This window comes from Ochotona curzoniae, unplaced genomic scaffold (assembly GCF_017591425.1).
Source record: "Ochotona curzoniae isolate NIBS_2020 unplaced genomic scaffold, NIBS_Ocur_1.0 contig_430, whole genome shotgun sequence".
NCBI classification, from domain to species: domain Eukaryota; kingdom Metazoa; phylum Chordata; class Mammalia; order Lagomorpha; family Ochotonidae; genus Ochotona; species Ochotona curzoniae.
In genome coordinates this window covers 496,678-514,639 of record NW_024466219.1, presented here as the reverse complement: position 1 = coordinate 514,639, position 17,962 = coordinate 496,678, and the positions used below count along the sequence as shown (strand labels likewise).

Below are 17,962 nucleotides of genomic sequence, written 5' to 3'. Positions count from 1 at the left end.
TCAGTGCCCTGGGTCTCACTGCCTACCCATGAGGCAGGGAACAAGCACCTGGCAGCCTCCTGACCTCAGGGAGACCTGAGGGCTGCTCCTGCAAGGGGCCCCTGCCCTGAGAAACAGGAGTGGCATCCGGGTTCAGGACTGTGAGAATGAGTGACAGCCCCAGTGGTGTGGCTGTCAGGGGGACAGGGAGGGTGTGGTGGGAGTGGGGCACCCCTGTCCTGAGTGACCTTGCCTCTGCATGGTTGGCTCCAGAGTTGGGGGTGCCCTGTGGCCAGGGCACGGAGGCTCTGAGGCCCCTGACCTGGTCCTGGGCAGGCCTTGTCTCTGCATGCTTGGCTCCAGGGTTGGGGGTGCCCCGTGGCCAGGGCAAGGAGGCTCTGAGGCCCCTGACCTGGCCCTGGGCAGGTCTTAGTGCTCAGAGCCCACCAAGGTGCAGCACTGAGTTGCCTGGGCCCTCACTGTCCACGGCAGATGTCTGGAAACAGAGTTGTGTTTGGGGTCAGAGTCTTGGGTGCCCTGTGTGGGCACCAAGGGAGACAGGCTCTGGGCTGGGGTGCTCTGGAACGGGGAACCAGGTGTGGGGTCTGATGTAGGCCAGTATCCAGGCTGGGGGAATCCCCACTGCTCCCAGGACAAGTATTGCGTCTCCTTGGCCAGTGTCTGTGGTCCCTGTGGGGCACAGTGCAGACAGCCCCTTGAGAGTGCCCTGGGCCAGACACTTTTGCAGGCAACCCCCTGCCCACCTCAGAGGAGCAGGGGCAGCAGGCGTGGCCTGCCGAGCAGGGACTCCCCCAGGGCGTGTGTCCCATTTTCTGCCAGCAATGGCCAGTGGTTGCATCCACTTGTCCTATCACTTGCTCTTGCTCAGGGTGCAGGATTGGAGCTGGGCACTGAGCTATGGTCCTGTGGCACAAAGGTCGCTTCCTCCTGTTCAGGTGAGAGGTGTGTGGGGGCTGGCCCCCGAGCCGCCATCCTGGTCCTGGTTCCTGCCCCGGTCCCGCTGGCTGGCTGGGACACTGAGCGGATGTCTGCATGGCTGCCCTGCTGATGCCCCGCAGGTAAGAAGCCTGCCCGGCCTCTGGCCCCTATGTGCAGGGCACTAAAGGGCCGCGGGTGGGGCCGTGCATGTGGGAGCTGTTCCTTCCATGGACCTCAGGAAACTGCCCTCACTGCTCCCTGGACTGCTGACCAGCTGGGCTGCTCCCTGGACTGCCTGAGGCCTCCTCAGAGTTTGAGGGCTCCTGGCGCAGTGTTGGGTGTGTGTGGCCTGCAGGGTGGCTGTGTGGGGTGTGCGTGTGGCCTGCGGGGTGGCCCATGTGAGGTGTGTGTGTGGCCTGCAGGGCAGTTGTGTGTGGGATGTGGCCCATGTGGAGTGTGTGTGTGGCCTGCGGGGCGGCTGTGTGGGGGGTATGTGGTCTGCAGTGCAGCCCATGTGGGGTGTGTATGGTCTGTGATATGATGGGGAGGGGCCAGGCATGAGACCCCTGGGTGCTGTGGCTGCAGAGACCCCTTCTCCCCACCCCCAAGAGCACTCAGTAGCTGGGTCTGGTGGGGCCCCATCTGCAGCAGGGCAGCAAGGGTTAGATGGGGTGGCACCACAGGCTGGCTGCCCACAGGGAGAGCCTACAGCCTGATCTGTCTCCAGCCCCTTCTTGCTTCCCTCCTACTCTTCTTCGTTCCCCTAATATTTATCTACTTAAAACAGTACTGGGTGGGGATGGGGTGGGGGAGTAAGAGAGATAGCTCAAGGTCTTCTATCCACTGGTTAAGTCCACAATTGGCTGTAACAGCCGGGCCTGGCCCAGGCCAAAGCCAGGAACTTCCACCCAGGTCTCCTACATGGGTACAGGACCCTCTTGTGCTCACTTCTGACCTCAGCTTGAGGCTAAAGGTCAGAGGTCAGTACACCTGCTCTGTTCAGGGCCTGGGAGTGGCTATTACACTTGTGGGCCCAAAGCACGTTGAAGGGGTCTGGCCAGCAGAATCTAGTTGAAAGCATGGACCGCTGCTGTGTGCTGATAAAGCTTTTTTTCACACACATGGCGTGTGCAGGGCAGCTGGGCAGGGGCTGGGGTGGCCTGAGGCCCCGGGTGGTGGTGGCCATGGCTGTGACCGCCCCTATCCCCTGCCCCACGCTGGCCACAGGAGCAAGGGGATGCGGACGCGCCTGGGCTGCCTGTCCCACAAGTCCGACTCCTGCAGTGACTTCACGGCCATCCTCCCCGACAAGCCCAGCCGTGCGCTCAAGTGAGTGGGGCCCTCCCAGGGGGTCCCTGCAGGCGCCTTTCCGCAGCCCAGGGGATCTGCATCTCAGCTGCTCCCTCTGCCCAATGGGAGCGGCCAGGCCACCTGGGGCTCCTTCTCAGCCGTGGGCAGGGAGGACGCGCCTCACCTCTGCTTGCCAAGTCTGACGCTTGGGTGACACTCGTTCTGTTCTAAAAATATGCCAGGCTCCAGGTAACCTGGGAGCCGCCTACCCGAGCAGGCGCTGCCTACCTCGCCCCCAGGAGCCCAGCCAAGACTGGGGCTGTGCACTGCTGCCCCACATCTCGTGTCCTGGACGGCTGTGCCCTCTCCACTGAGAGCTGGCCCCAGTGTTCTGTCTGTCCCATGGGTAGCGCAGGGTCACCGTGGCAGGCCTCGGTGGTAGGGAGCGGGAGGCACCCACTCACCCACTTCTGGATCCCCCAAGGAGACTCTCCACGGAAGAAGCGGCACGGTGGGCAGACTCCTTCGACGTGCTTTTGGCCCACAAGTGTAAGTCCAACTAAGACTCCATGGGCCTGGGGCAGCTGGTGGGGAGTGGACCGAGAGTGTGGGTTCAGGGATGGCCGCCTGCTCTGTCCTGCATGGGGGTCCTTGCGGTGACCCGTGGGTGGCAGGCAGTCAGGCCCCAGCCTCACTTGCAGTTATGGGTCACCAGCTGGAGGCTGCTCAATTCCACGTGTGCTGAGTTGGGGGGCTCTGTGTGGGCGGAGTCTGGCTGCAGGAGACTCTGTCCCCCTCCCATTCCCTTTCTGGTCCACTGCAGAGGCCATGTGCCAGGCAGGACAGGGAGAGTGGCCCATGACCTCGCTCTGGTTCTGGCTGCCTTCTCATGTGAGCAAGGCCACAGACCCCAGGCTTTAAACACATGCTGTGGGCGGGGAGTGCAGGGTGATGGGGAGCCAGGGATCGCAGGGTCGGGAAGCTCTTGGGCCCAACTCCTGGAGCTGGGCATCCTGGCTGACCTGGGAGCTGGGCCACTGCCATAGCTGCTTCCACTTAAGTGGGGAGCAAGGTTGGCATAAGGTGGGAACCAGGAGCTGCTTCTGGGATGCTCACCGCTGTGTTCCCAGGCGCAGCAGCAGGCAGCTGGATGAGAAGTGGAGCAGCCAGGACCCAGGCTAGAGCTCTCACTTGGGATGCCTGAGCTGCAAGTGGTAGCTTAACCAGCGGCTGCAGCGCCCTGCTTGTGCATACACACCATGGGGTTGAGGGGCCTTGGTGGACGCCCCACACCTGTCTCCAGTCATTGCTGCCAGATTCACTCCCCAAGCCTCTGATCTCTGCCCCTTCCTAGTAACGATCCACACGTGTCCAAAGTGGGATGTAGAGGCTGGGAACATGTGTGCTCACACAGGACATGTGTGCACACACATCTGTATCTGAGTGGTGCTTCACGGCTCCGGCCACAGCACAGGGCGAGGACAGCAGCCCTGGCTGGCGCTACACGGCTCCGGGCACAGCACAGGACGGGGACAGCAGCCCTGGGGCCACAGCACCCACTCTGCAAGGCCGCTCTGGCCTCTTCCTGCTGTCGCTCCAGGCTGCCTGTTCTGCCTCCTTCCAGGGTTGGATTCAAACTTGTTAGGCTCCTACTTCAGGGTGGCTGACTCACCTGGCTCAGGCCGAGGCTGCTACTCATGCAGTCCCCTGGCCCCTAGGGCCTTGTGGGGAGCAGGCCCGTGCGTGGCGGGACCATCTCTGGTGCAGGGCTGCTGTGCTCACGTGTGCTGCTTCTGTTAGCCAGGGCCAAGGTAGTCCCCAGAGGTGGGGTGGCTGTGGTGGGTGTCTGGGCTGCTGGGGGAGCCCTGGGACCATCCTCAGATCTTAAGATGCTGAGACCTGCTCTGTGTGGCTGTGGGATACCAGAGCCATGGCAGGGCCTGTCAGCCTCCTCCTGAGGCCACCGTAGCCACCACGGAAACCGGCGTCCTGAGCCTAAGCCCGCTGTGTGGGGCCAGGGCATCATCCTTCCCTGTCCTGAGAAGAACCCAGGGCTTAGAGACCACATCTGTGCTCAGGCTGGCCAGACTGCTCAGTCAGGGTGGACAGGGGTCTTCTGAGGGTCCCTGTGTGGGGTCCCACGGCAGTGGCCCCTGAATTTTTCTGTCCCCTGACCTGAGTCAGCCTGGCGTTTTCATGCTCCACACTTTGTTCAGGATGTAGCCTCTGGGAGGTGGACATGAGCACCCACCCCCGGGCAACACAGGTGCTGACCAAAAGACTCCCCTGGGGCCCGCCGATGCCACGAGAGGCTTGAGCTGGCCTGCGGCAGCTGGGTTTCCCTAACTGGACAGTATGGTGTCGAGCAGGGGGAGGGTCCACATCTCCTCCAGCTCTGCGTAGCCTGGTGGGAGACCCCAGCAGGGGCTGGGTCCTGTCTGCACCTGTTCCAAGGGCACTGGAGCGGCATCAGACTCGGCACCTGCAGGACACCCAGGAGCTGAAGCAGCCCCACTGGCCAGAGAGGGCTGTGTGAGCCCAACGGCTTCTGGGCTCAGATCTCAGCAAAGGGGGAAGCGGCTCCTCCAGCTGCGGAAAGCCGCGTTTGAGGTGACATTCGCAGTCATTTGGGGAGCACCCCCAGGCCTGCGAAGTGACCGCTTGCTCTGTGTCCATTCTCATCCCACATGGGAAGTGGAAGTTGCCAATGTCTTTATCACAAGGAACAAGTTTGCAAAGTGGGTTAATCTGAATTTCCCCTGTTCACCCAGGATCAGTTAGAGCAATGTTAGACTGTGTTCACATAGCTCATCCCTGAGGGCGTGTGTGCAGGTGTGTTTGAGCAAGTACACAAATGTATGTGCATGTCCACATGTGTATGCCCATATAGGTGTGCCAACATGGGATGTATGTGCCCATGTGTATCTGCATATGTGTCCACACATGCACACCCAACATATGTGCATATGTGTGCCCTATAGTGTGCACATGTGTGATATGTGCATGTGCCCACATGTGTGTGCCGTGTGTCATGTGCCCACATGGATGTGCACACACACATGCACCTACGTTTATGTGTGTATCTGCATATGTGTGGGCCCACAGGCGTGTGACCACATATGTGTGTGACCACACACATGTGTATGGGCACACCCACATGGGTGTGCTGCATGTGTGTATTGCAGCATGTGTATGTTGATGTGTCCACATGGGTGTGCCTGCATGTGTTTGTGTGCTTGCAGTGGGTGGGTATACCTGCACACACATGTGGGTGTGTATATATGAGTGTGTGTCATGCACATGTACAGGAGTTTGTGTGACCACATATGATGCAGCTGTTTGTAGGTATGCGTGCACCTCTGTTTGCATATATGGGCCATTTACTCATGTGCATGTGTGTATCTGTGTGCTTGTGCTTTTGTGTGCCACTGTGAGCTTGTTCATGCATGAGTATATATGCGCAGGTATGTGCGTTCATCTGTGTATATGATGTACACATGGGGTTGTATTTTTCAACATGTGTATCTGTATTGCATGTCTACATTGTATGCATATATGTAGATGTGTCAGCTGTGTGCTCACATATGCCTTGCATTGTGGGCTTTGTGCCTGCACATGCATGAGTGGGTTTGTACATGTGTGGGCATGCATGTGCATGCTCATGTGTCTAGGTGTGCTTCCCTGCACATGCACACCTAGAGCCCTGCCTCCCAGGAGGGGGAGCCATGAAAGGTGCATGTCTTTCCTGTGGCGTCGCCCCGGCCCAGGCATATGGTGGTGTGTTTCATGTACAGACCTAAGCCCCTCTCTGCTCCCTCACCATCCTCCTGCCACTGCTGGTTTTTCTCTCTGGTTTTGAGATACAGGTGCAAGCAGGGTTTCATTCCTGTGCTTGTGTATCTTCCATGAACGTACACCCTGGGGCATGGGAGAACTTAGCAGTCCTGTGGTTGCCAGGAGCTCATGTGGCGGGGTATGCCTGTGGGGCTCCATGAATGAGAGCAGTGTGGCCCAGGGCTCTGGCCTGGGGGCCCCAAGGGGGTGAGCAGTGTGGCCCAGGGCTCTGGCCTGTGGGGCTCCATGAATGAGAGCAGTGTGGCCCAGGGCTCTGGCCTGGGGGCCCCAAGGGAGTGAGCAGTGTGGCCCAGGGCTCTGGCCTAGGAGCCCCAGGGGTTCAGCAGAGGCTCATGTCTTGCTCATGACTTTGTCATTTTCCAAATACAGGCTCCAGCTCCCGGGGACTGCTTGCTAGGCTCCTGCACACTCAGCATGCACCCCACCCTGCCTGCTCTCTGTGTTCTACTTTCTCTCTTATGTAAGCTCTGCTGAGGCCGGGCAGGGAGCTGACTGATGGCAGTGTGGCCGTGGCTAGGGTGGGGGTGGTTCGCTGTGCACACTCAGGGTTCTGGACACAGTGCCCACCCTCTGTGCTCTGTATGTCACTTGTTCCCTGGGAACTGGGTTCCCCAGATGGTGGGGCAGCAAGGACACATTGCCAAGTGCCTCTCACTGCCCTGAGCTGTGCTCTGACTGCCACCGAGGTCCCAGGTGGCTCAGCCCTCGGGCTGCCACAGTGTGGCAGGGTCACAGTCACTGACCCAGCCAATGGTTGGTATCGCGCTCTGTATGTACTACATGTGTGTGATGTGTATGTTCCATGTTTGTAAACTCACACATCCCTGTGACCCTGGGGAAGAGGCTGTTAGAGCCTGCCGTCACAGGTGAGCATATAGAGACACAGGCAGCTCCGCCTCCGCCTGCAGCCCAGGAGGCAGTGACAGGCCCTGCTCTGGCTACCAGGCAGCTGAGGGACAGTGAGGGGCAGCCGAAGGGCTGTGAGCATCAGTGAGGGGCAGTAAGGGGCAGAAGGCAGCGGAGGGGCAGCAGGCAGTGGAGGGGCAGCTGAGGGGCAGAAGGCAGCGGAGGGGCAGTAAGGGGTAGCAGAGGGGCAGCTGAGGGACAGTAGGCAGTGGAGGGGTAGCTGAGGGCCTGGCCCTGACCTCCCTCCTAGCTCGGTGTGGTATGTGCTCTCAGCAGCCGTAGGACTGTAGCTGACGCGGCTCCTGCTTGCTGAAAGCAGACAGGGCTGGTGCTGCAGGGACCCCAAGAACAAACATGGCTAATGTACAGTATCCTCAGGGCCTCCCCTTCTGACCGAGGACATGGCTTGTCCAGCGCCCCTGAGACCCTGTTCTCCCCAGTCTGGGGGCCCCACATGGACTCTGAGTGCCCATCCTCACTGAAGGCCCCGCCATTTCTGCCTGCACTGTGGCTAGTATTTTAGCACCTTCCCCTATTTTTCTTTTTGAAGGTTCATTTGAAAGACAGGGAGAGACTCTTCTATCAGCTGTTTCACTCCCCACAGGCGGGGCCAGGCTTAAGGCTTGAGCTCAACTCTGCACAGCTGACATCATGGCCTTGGGCAGTGGGGGGTGGATGCACAGGGAGCTGCCTGGCTGCTTCAGTCACTGCCCACAGTTAGGGGACTCACGTGGGTGCAGGGGTCCAAGCCCTTGGGACACCCTCTGCTGCTTTCCCAGGTTGTTAGCAGGCAGCAGGAGCAGAACTGGAGCAGCCAAGACTCGACCCAGTGCTGGTGTGGGGGTCGGCCTGCACACCACGATGCTAGCACCTCCTTTGGTGTTTCTGGCACATGCCCGGAGGATGTGGGCTGGGGGCTATTCCTGGTCCAGAGTCTTCTGCCTGCTCCCAGGATGGCTGATGGAAAGCTATGGTGCTATGAGGTACCAGCAGAGTGTGAGGATCCAAAAGTGTCGCTGGACGCATACCCTGGGGACCAGCGCCGTCCCTGCCCGCCTTGGAAGTGTCACCATAGGGCAGACATCATGGATGACATGACTGATGTGTTAACTGCGCAGGCACAGGAAGAACCATGCTGGTGGCCTTCACAGAGGCCTGTGATCTGGTGGGCTAGAGGCAAGGACTGAGCCGTTGGACCAGAAGTTCTCTGCAGTGCTTGCTGGGGAAGTGGGGGGGCAGGGGTGATCAGCTGGGGCAGTGTGGCTGGCTCCTGGGTTCCCCCTCGTGTAGCTGGGGGGCCATCTTACGGTCCTCTGGGCACTCACTGTAGCCCCCGGCTCTCCTCGCAGACGGCGTGGCGGCCTTCCGAGCCTTCCTTAAGACCGAGTTCAGTGAGGAGAACCTGGAGTTCTGGCTGGCCTGCGAGGACTTCAAGAGGACGCGGTCGGCGGCCAAGCTGGCGTCCAGGGCGCACCGCATCTTCGAGGAGTTTGTGGATGTGCAGGCTCCGCGGGAGGTGCGCTGGCTCCACCTGCCTATTTGGCCCTGGGGGCGGGGGTACCTCCCTCAGGGGCAGTGGTCCTCCCTGGCAGCATGGGCTGGTGTGGGAGCGGCAGTGGCATGGAGCCGGGCTGCCAGCTTGCTGTGCATCTGCACCCCTGTAGGTGAACATCGACTTCCAGACCCGAGAAGCCACGAGGAAGAACATGGAGGAGCCCTCTCTGAGCTGCTTCGACCAAGCCCAGGGCAAGGTGCACAGCCTCATGGAAAAGGACTCTTACCCTCGATTCCTGAGGTCCAAAATGTACTTGGATTTGCTATCCCAGAGCCAGAGGAGGCTCAGCTAGGCCGGCACTCCCTGCCCTATGCAGATGGCTGAGGTCCGGGGAGGAGTCCCCCGGGTGGGTGAGGAGGGTATGGGAGCCCTGCAGTACTTCCCCTGGCCCCTGCTCTGGGTCCTGACCAAGGGGAGGCAGATTCACTCCCAGGCCCAGCTGACTTGTAAATAGCACAGGACGACGCCCACTGCTTCCGGTTCACCCATCTGCTCACTTGGCCGGCTGGGGAGGGGCTCCATGGTCTGGTCCCCACAGAGCCCCAGCAGCTCACTGACATTGGTCTTTGCCTGCCCCCTCCCATGTGGCTCCAGCAAGTGTCTTGGACAATGCCCTCCATGACCTCTGACCTGACACTGCCCTTGGTAGATTCAGCTGGGAACCCTCCCAGCTCTGCCCATAGACTGGAACTGGCAAAGCTGGGGTCCCCTGACTGTGGGCAGTGACTGAGGCAGCCAGGCAGCTCCCTGTGCATCCACCCCCCCCACTACCCAAGGCCATGATGTCTCAGCTGTGCAGAGTTGAGTTCCAGGCAGTTTGTTGCCCAGGAACATGCTGTTGGGACAGGCTCTTCTTGACCTCTGACCTCTGGCATTGCAACCCCAATGGACAGGGTAAAAGGCTGAGGGTCGTGGACTTCTGGCTGCACAGGACTTGCCCACAAGGATGCTCTCCTGAGAGCCGGCGAGCACATGGAAGACACCGACCACGGTGCAGGGCCTGGTCCCAGCAGAGCTGAGGGACCAAGTGTGGAGACTGGACCAACCGCCCAGCAATGCGCCCAGCAATGCGCCCAGCAATGCGCCCAGCTGGGCAAGGCTGGCTACGTGCTCTGGGCTGCAAAGGGGGAGCCCTCTCCTTGCAGGGGAAGCAGCTGTGGCTGGGAGCTGACCACAACTGGATGGGGCCAAGCAGGCCCTCATCTCATGCTGTAAGGACCACTGTCCTGCCTTGCGTGTCATCATCCCAGAGTGAGGGCTGGTGCATGGGTGTGCAACACATGTGCCCAGAGCTTGTACCTCTTGGGGGCTCCCAACCAGACCCTAGAGCCCCAAGGGGACATTCCCAGGGGCACGGGTCAGTGCCGTCCTCAGTTGAGTCTGCCGGAATGAGTCTGTGATGGAACTCTGCTGCCGGGAGCCACAATGTTTACATGCAGCTCGGGCCTCGGCAGCCTGCTCTGTGGCCCGAAGGCTCATGTGGACAAGGAACCGTCATGGGGGTCAGCATGGACAGCTCGGCAGAGCACACCGGCAACCCAGACAGCACAGGTGCAGAGGTGTGGCTGGGCCAGGCGTATGGGCACCTGTCTGCATGCCCAATGCCCCCTGCCAGCACAAGTGGTCTTCCAGGGGGTGGGGCCCACACCCATCTCTCCATTGTCTTCCTGAGCTTCTCACCGCATGTGGCCACATTCCCCATCCTGGGCCTGGCAGTGGTTGGGGCTCTGTGGCTCCAAGACCTGTCCCTCTGCCCACCGAGCCCCATCTGAGAACTCACAGAGCCCATTGACCAGCAGGCAAGCCTGTTTCAGGCATGGCAGCTCCTGCTCCCCTAACAGTTGCACTGGGTAGGCCCTGACGTTTGTGCTTCTCCTGGGCCCTGGACTGCGCCCTGGGCTTCCATGGCCGCCCAGCATCCACATCCCGCCACAGAACTGACCCGGCGACGCTGGTGGGGGACTGGGACGAGCTGGGGCCGGAGTGGCCAGAGAGGAACCAGGAACCAGAACAGTGCTGGGATCCCCGCAGCCTGAGGGGGCAGGGACCCCATAGTTATCAGCGGGGAGCACAGGCACCTCCAGGACTGAACCCCCATCAGAGCTGGCTTCAGCGGCCTTTCTAGAGGCCCTCTCCCTCCGCCCCACACACAAGCTGCCATCTCCAGTGGTACCTCCTGCACCGGTGCCCTTTGCCAGCGCTCCTCCTGCTCCTGGCAGCCGAGGCCTCATCTGTCCTCCCAATGCCCGGCTCCCCTACCCTGCCAGCGTGGCAGAGGGGCTGAGCCGAGCAGAACCGGTGGTGCCCGCCCCGCAGCTTCCTTCCAACAGGCCGCGAGCACAATAAACTCAGCTGGAACCCGCCGCGCTCCTGCCCGCCTGTTTCGCTGCAGACACGTGGGCGCCTGGCTCCGCAGCACGCGGCTTGTGGCGCGGAGGCAGAGGCCAGGGGGACGGGGGGACGCGGGCGCGGGAGCCCGGCGGCGGTGGGTTTGGGAGAACGGCTTGAAGCAGGCAGGTGTGCGTTCACGGGGGCGCAACGGGCCCTGTGCTGTCTGGCTTTGGGGAGAGGGAAGGCTGAGAAGGAGCCAGGGGTTCTGTGATCCCTCAGGTTGGAGCAGCAGCTGGCCTGGCTAGAAGGCATCCCTTTGGTGAACCGCCCGTTTTTTCCTATGCAAATTGTGGCCCCATTCTAGGGCTGTCGGTGGGGGCGGGGTTGTGCAGACCCGGCCCCGGAGGGGTGAGGCAGCTCGCTTTCCTCCTCCTCCTCCTGCTGCTTTTGAACGTGCTCCTGGGTCTGCTTCCCCCTGGTGACCAGGCCACCCTCCAGAGACCCTGCCCCAGAGTCCTTGGCCGCCCACCGCCCTGCAGTCTGCTCCCTGACTGGCAGCACCTGCGGATATTCTGATCCTCCTGCCTTGGTGATGTGTAGGCTCCGACCCTGGCCCCTCTCTGCCCAGGAAGAGGGGTGCCGGCTGCCCTTCCTAAACAGTCAGTCTGGGCCCTCCCAAGGCCCCTGGGCCTGGTCCTCATTACCTTTCCTGGGCGGTTGCTTGTGGTGGAGTCTGCATGGGCCATCGGAACGGGTCCTGCTGTTCGATGCAGCTGTGCAGGCAGGCTGGGATCTTGGGTGTTTGAAGCCCCACCTGCTGTGCACAGACACCTCCCTGAGCCTGACGGGGTGAGGGGACTCCTGCCAGAGGTGTGGATCCCTGCTCCCCCACAGTGCCCACCTTCTGACTCCAACTCCACATGCGGGAATGGCGCAGGGACCAATCCAGTCTCCTTCAGGACCCCTCCTCATTGCTGCCCAGGAGATGTGGGACACAGTGCAGGAGTGGAGTGGGACGTGTTGTGACCTCTGTCCATGCCTTCTGGCCCTGCCCCTATCAGCCACGGACACAGGGGACCCCGAGTCCATGTCTAGGTGATGCCTATATACCCTGATGGAGTCAGGCTCTGGTCTGTGACTCGGGTTACCCTGAAACTCCTTCTGCACCCTTGATAAGGTGGACTTCAGAGTTGGACCACCTGCGTTGACACTCCAGCATGACTCACTCAGCTGTTTGGCCAGGGGAAGTACTTCTGATCCCAACTGTGACACTAACAGTGGCCACACGTGGGCCCCACGAGCATGTCACGTGTGTTGCAGCCACAGGGGACAGCACTGACTGCATCCCCACCCACTGGCTTCTGGCTCCTGAGAGCCTCGGCTAGCCCACAACACACAGAGGGTGCCAGGCCTGGAGCTCTGCACAGAGGTGGGAACTGAACAGCAAGCCACCACTGGGGCCTCAGAAACAGCTCTGCCTTCTCACAGGACCTGTGTGTGAATGTGAGAGGAATGAGGAGTGAGTGTGAGGAGTGAGAGGAGTGTGAGGAGTGTGAGAACTGTGAGGAGGGAGTGTGAGGAGTGTGAGGAGGGAGTGTGAGGAGTGTGAGGAGTGTGAGGAGGGAGTGTGAGGAGGGAGTGTGAGGAGTGTGAGGAGGGAGTGTGAGGAGTGTGAGGAGGGAGTGTGAGGAGTGTGAGGAGGGAGTGTGAGGAGTGTGAGGAGTGTGAGGAGTGTGAGGAGGGAGTGTGAGGAGGGAGTGTGAGGAGTGTGAGGAGCGAGTGTGAGGAGTGTGAGGAGGGAGTGTGAGGAGTGTGAGGAGGGAGTGTGAGGAAGGAGTGTGAGGAGTGTGAGGAGTGTGAGGAGCGAGTGTGAGGAGTGTGAGGAGTGTGAGGGGGGAGTGTGAGGAGTGTGAGGAGTGTGAGGAGTGTGAGGAGGGAGTGTGAGGAGTGTGAGGAGGGAGTGTGAGGAGTGTGAGGAGGGAGTGTGAGGAAGGAGTGTGAGGAGTGTGAGGAGTGTGAGGAGCGAGTGTGAGGAGTGTGAGGAGGGAGTGTGAGGAGTGTGAGGAGGGAGTGTGAGGAGTGTGAGGAGGGAGTGTGAGGAGTGTGAGGAAGGAGTGTGAGGAGTGTGAGGAAGGAGTGTGAGGAGTGTGAGGAGTGTGAGGAAGGAGTGTGAGGAGGGAGTGTGAGGAGCGAGTGTGAGGAGTGTGAGGAGTGTGAGGAGTGTGAGGAGCGAGTGTGAGGAGTGTGAGGAGGGAGTGTGAGGAAGGAGTGTGAGGAGTGTGAGGAGTGTGAGGAGCGAGTGTGAGGAGTGTGAGGAGTGTGAGGAGTGTGAGGAGGGAGTGTGAGGAGTGTGAGGAGTGTGAGGAGTGTGAGGAGGGAGTGTGAGGAGTGTGAGGAGTGTGAGGAGTGTGAGGAGTGTGAGGAAGGAGTGTGAGGAGGGAGTGTGAGGAGTGTGAGGAGGGAGTGTGAGGAGGGAGTGTGAGGAGTGTGAGGAAGGAGTGTGAGGAGTGTGAGGAGTGTGAGGAGTGTGAGGAGTGTGAGGAAGGAGTGTGAGGAGGGAGTGTGAGGAGTGTGAGGAGGGAGTGTGAGGAGCGAGTGTGAGGAGTGTGAGGAGTGTGAGGAGTGTGAGGAGTGTGAGGAGTGTGAGGAAGGAGTGTGAGGAGGGAGTGTGAGGAGTGTGAGGAGGGAGTGTGAGGAGTGTGAGGAGTGTGAGGAGTGTGGAGGAAGTGTGAGCAGTGTGAGGAGGGAGTGTGAGGAAGGAGTGTGAGGAGTGTGAGGAGGGAGTGTGAGGAGTGTGAGGAGTGTGAGGAGTGTGAGGAGTGTGAGGAGGGAGTGTGAGGAGGGAGTGTGAGGAGTGTGAGGAGGGAGTGTGAGGAGTGTGAGGAGTGTGAGGAGTGTGAGGAGTGTGAGGAAGGAGTGTGAGGAGGGAGTGTGAGGAGTGTGAGGAGGGAGTGTGAGCAGTGTGAGGAGTGTGAGGAGTGTGGAGGAAGTGTGAGGAGTGTGAGGAGGGAGTGTGAGGAAGGAGTGTGAGGAGTGTGAGGTATGCAGGTGTGTGAGGTGTGTGAGGAGGAGTGTGTCCGCAGGATTCCTTGAATTCCCCACAGGCCCAGCTTGGCCACCTAGCCCAGCACGTGGCCTGTGTGGCGTGGGCAGCTGAATCCTGTGTCTTTGTGGCAGTGGCAGACTCCAGGCCACTGCCCCGCAGGGTCACTGGCTGCCGAGGACCCACATGCTGCCTGAAGATCCTGTCCTGACAGGGTCTCCCTTTGTGGTCTTCTTGTTCAGGCCCACCCTGAGGTCTCTGCTGACAGTCACTGGTTAGAATCCCAGCTCTGACATGGTGACAGCAAGAGGCTGGGCTCAGGCCTTTGGAAGGACGTGGCTCCGCCGTGACTGGTGGATGTGGTCACAGAGAGGTGACTGCACAGCCTACGAGTAGGTCCCAAGGCAGCAGGGTTGGGGGCAGACAGGCTCAGTGCTCGCTGGTTCTGTCTCATCTGTCTCCCTTCCCTCTCTGTCTCCTCCCTGTCTCCCTGTCTCTCTATATCCCTCTCTCCCTCTTCCCCTGTCTCCCTCTCTGTCTCAAACCGCCCCCCCCCCCCGGTCTCACCCCTTCTCTCTCTCACCCCCTCTGCCTCTCCCTCTCTCTTGCTGTCTCAGCACTGAGCTCCTGGGGGAGGCAGTGGTGCTCAGAGACACTGGGAGGCTGTGTGAGCTGGACTGTCCAGCTGTTGGTCCCGTGGGGCCCACACGGTCTGCCTAGCCCTATGTGTGCCCTGCCCAGGGGTGGGCAGCCTGGGGAGGCTGACTCACTGCAGGGGATTCACGTGGTCCTGCCCTGAGCCACCTCGAGGGCTGCAGGCCCCAGCAGTCCTTCCCCAAGTAAGACATGGCTGATGGCTGTATTCCCTGGGCCCAGTTGCCACAGCCAGACCAAGGGTGGGCAGAAACCTGGGACCAGGCCCCTGTGCACCTGTGCCCCTCTCTGCCTCATCTCCTGTGAGCTAGAAGCACCCATGTTTCTGGGCAGGATGACCATGGACACTGCCCCAGGGGGCACTGTCCCAGGGTGACCATGGATACTGCCAGGTGCTGTGGCATCAAGGGCTGCTGAGGGACCAGTAGCTTCTCTGGGGCAGAACCTGTGGCAAGTGGCTGTGGTGGATGCTCTGGGGCCCAGCGTAAGCTGACCTCACGGGAAAGGCAGCTCGCTAAGCTGGAGCTGTAAAGGTGTGAGTCCATGACTCGGAGCCTCGGAACATGGCCCAGGGTCCCCATCATTCCCTGGTACCCAGAGCCCAGATGATGCCCAGGGGCATCTGGGCAGGCAGAATTCACCCAGGGCCCCAGCTAGCGGGCAGCGCAGGCCTCACACCTCAGGCCCCCCTCAGGTCCTGGGTGGGGAGAGGAGAGGGGGAGGAGGCCCAGGAGGGGGAAGAGGGTCCTGAGCGGGGAGGAGTGGAGGGACCTGGGAGGAGGAAGAGAAGCGTTAGAGGAAGACAAGGAGGAAGAGTGTCCTGGGCAGGGACAGCCAGTCCCCCATGTCACCTGGCCCTGCCTCTGACCCCGGCTACAGAGGGCCGGAAGGGGTCCGGTTGCTGACCTGGGGCCTCACTTAAACCAGGACCACCTGCTCTACCCCGTGGGCTCTGTTGAGAGCTTCTCCACCAGCAGAAAGCTCTGTGCCTGCTCGGCCCCTCCCCCAGCACATTCAGGCATGGATGGAGCAGCTGCGGGCCACCTGCTCTGCGGCTGCTGAGCCCTTTTGTGACTGGGAACACGTGTGCCTGACACGGTGGGCGGAGGACCCTGGAGGGACTGCCTGGGCCTTCAGCTGCCTGTGATCACCTGTGCAGGGCCCCTAGCCGCCTCCTGCAGCCCCTGGCTGCCTCCCTCAGCCGGCCCGGCCCCTCTCCACTGCACTGGGTTCCCCTCCCCCCTGGTCTGGGAGCAGGGCCGGAGCTGGGGTCTCTCCGGGCTTCTGCCCACTCCAGCCCACCCTGTGGACAGGTGTTGGCTGCAGGGGCAGGAATGTCCTCAGGCTCCTAGGCTCCTGTTTTCACCAAAGAGCCACAAAGATGGCAGTGCCCACCAAGGACTTCAAGCTGGGGTCAGGAGTCACTGCTTCCACGTTGCAGGGACAGTGAGGTTCTGGCTGGCATCCATCCACAGCAGCTCACAGCAGGCTCCTGCCCTGTGAGGCTGGCTTCTGCTTGGATTCTGGCTCCCCCAGCTGCCTTGATGCCCCCAGAGCCTCTCAGGGACATGGGCACTGACCCCCAGCCTCTGCACCAGGTGGCTTTTCTCCTGGAGACCCTCCCTGTTCCAGAGAGCCTGCAGGGATCCCACCCAGGTCCATGGCCCAGGGATACCTGCAAGGAAAGGATGCAAGAGCCACACCAGGTGAGCATCTCCCCCTCTCCCCCCCCCCCCCACCAGGGCTGAGGACCTCACTGAGGAGGGGTGGGTCCTGATTCTCCATCTTGTCTCCCTCCTGCGCAGGCCCCCCTGAAGGCTGGGAACCCCAATGAGGAGGGGGCAGGATTACATGACCCTTACTGTCTCTTGGAATTTGGTCTCTCCAATCCGGGTTTGAGGCTTCCTGGCAAAGCCAGGTGGTCCTTGGCTGTTCCCTGTGTCTGGGAGCAGGGCCCTGAGAGGTGGTGAGGACCCCAGCGCACAGGCTGCAGAGTCCTCTGCGCAGTGAGAGCCAGCTGGGAGGCTCTGCTTAGAAACAGGGGGAGTCGTGTGTGGACCAGATCCCCCTAGGAATGGATGCACAGCACCTCACAGCCCCCAAGTGCCATCTCTGGCCCCTGTAGCGGTCTCCCCACCCAGCCTCTGCCCTGTGCCTGTCCCTAGTCTGAGTCAGCCTCAGCAGGAAGTAGAACAGGTGCAGCCCAGTGCTGATGCTGCTGAGGGTCATGGGGCACACGTGTGCGGGACAGATGTCCACACGCGTGTGCACACACTCTGTGCTCAGGGTGGGGCAGAGGAAGTGATTGGAGCCCGTGTGGCCCCGAGGGAGGGGAGACTCTGGGGAGCTGCCATGAGCAGCCACGGCACCAGAGGCAGCCGATTGGATGCAGCAGACGTGGCCCATGGCCACTCAAGGCAGAGGGAGGCGTGGCCGGTACGCAGCTCCGGCTGAGCCAGAGCGCCCGCTTCCAGACGTCACGCGCCACCGCCTCTTTCCCTAGCCAGCGTGTGTTTCCAGGGAAACCGATGCCCACCCTGAAGCCCTCTCTCCCCCGCCTGCACGTGGACCCACTCCCTTTCCCCGGGATGCAGCCTGCCTCGCGTGTGGGGACTCTAGGACACAGATGGGCGCCCAGAGGGCAGGCCCTGACCTCGGGAAAGGGGCGCCGGGAACCTCTGGGCCACTGCATTCAGGGAAAACTGGGGGGGGGGGGGTTGTCAGCTGGGACTCGCCCGATCCCCGTTGCAGGGATGGCCCACTAGCAGGACTTGGTCAGTTCCAGCAGGATGGTGAGATCTGGGGTCCAGCTGCTGGGTGCCCCACCCCGCCCATCCTGACTCTTTCCCTGGAGAAATGGTGGGCCAGGGCTGGGCCTCTACAGGAGTATCCTCATGCTTGGGTGAGGGTCGGGGCTGGGTCCTAGCCACTCTGCAGTGAGTGGGGAAGGGGTCCATGCCCCATGCCACTACTAGTGCAAAGGAGATGTGGGACCAATGTGAAGTCCCTACCCACAGACCTTAGCTAACCACTGCAAGTGGCAGAGGCCTTCTGCTCTGTGTCCTCAGAGGGAGGGCAGCTGGGAGCTTGGACAGCGCTGGGCAGAAACTCGGCTATTCTGTCTGCAGAAGGGAGCATCGCTGGGGGCACAGAGACACCAAGAGGAGGTCTCGCTCCATATCCGGCTCTGTCTCCCCCGGGGAGATTCACACGTTTGAAATGCGGCATGACACAGAGAAGGGGATAGACAGGTCCCCACCCCAGCTCGCACCTGTTCTGCGGCAGAAGAGCGAGGGGGGTCTCAAAGAAAGGGGGTCCTGGCATTCACATTCCAGGTGCGTACCCTGAGCGCGCCTGGGGCGTAGTGCGTTCAGGTTCCCTGCAGGGCACTGCAGACGTTAGCGGTGGCG

General features: G+C 61.2%; 1 protein-coding gene across 1 annotated transcript; it reads left to right on the top strand.

Moving 5' to 3' along the window:
* The first annotated feature begins 943 nt into the window (after nucleotides 1–943).
* LOC121159795 (regulator of G-protein signaling 8) lies at nucleotides 944–8,816 on the top strand. Its single transcript, XM_040985181.1, has 5 exons — nucleotides 944–1,058; nucleotides 2,146–2,247; nucleotides 2,693–2,757; nucleotides 8,319–8,485; nucleotides 8,634–8,816. Exons 1-5 carry the CDS (start codon nucleotides 1,033–1,035, stop codon nucleotides 8,814–8,816), a joined length of 543 nt encoding a protein of 180 aa, XP_040841115.1. The 5' UTR covers nucleotides 944–1,032.
* The last annotated feature ends 9,146 nt before the right edge of the window (nucleotides 8,817–17,962 follow it).

Coding starts and splice junctions, on each gene's coding strand:
- LOC121159795 (XM_040985181.1), top strand. CDS start 1,033: ATGGCTGCCCTGCTGATGCCCCGCAG. Junction 2,758..8,318: donor CGTGCTTTTGGCCCACAAGT/GTAAGTCCAACT, acceptor CTCTCCTCGCAG/ACGGCGTGGCGGCCTTCCGA. Junction 8,486..8,633: donor ATGTGCAGGCTCCGCGGGAG/GTGCGCTGGCTC, acceptor GCACCCCTGTAG/GTGAACATCGACTTCCAGAC.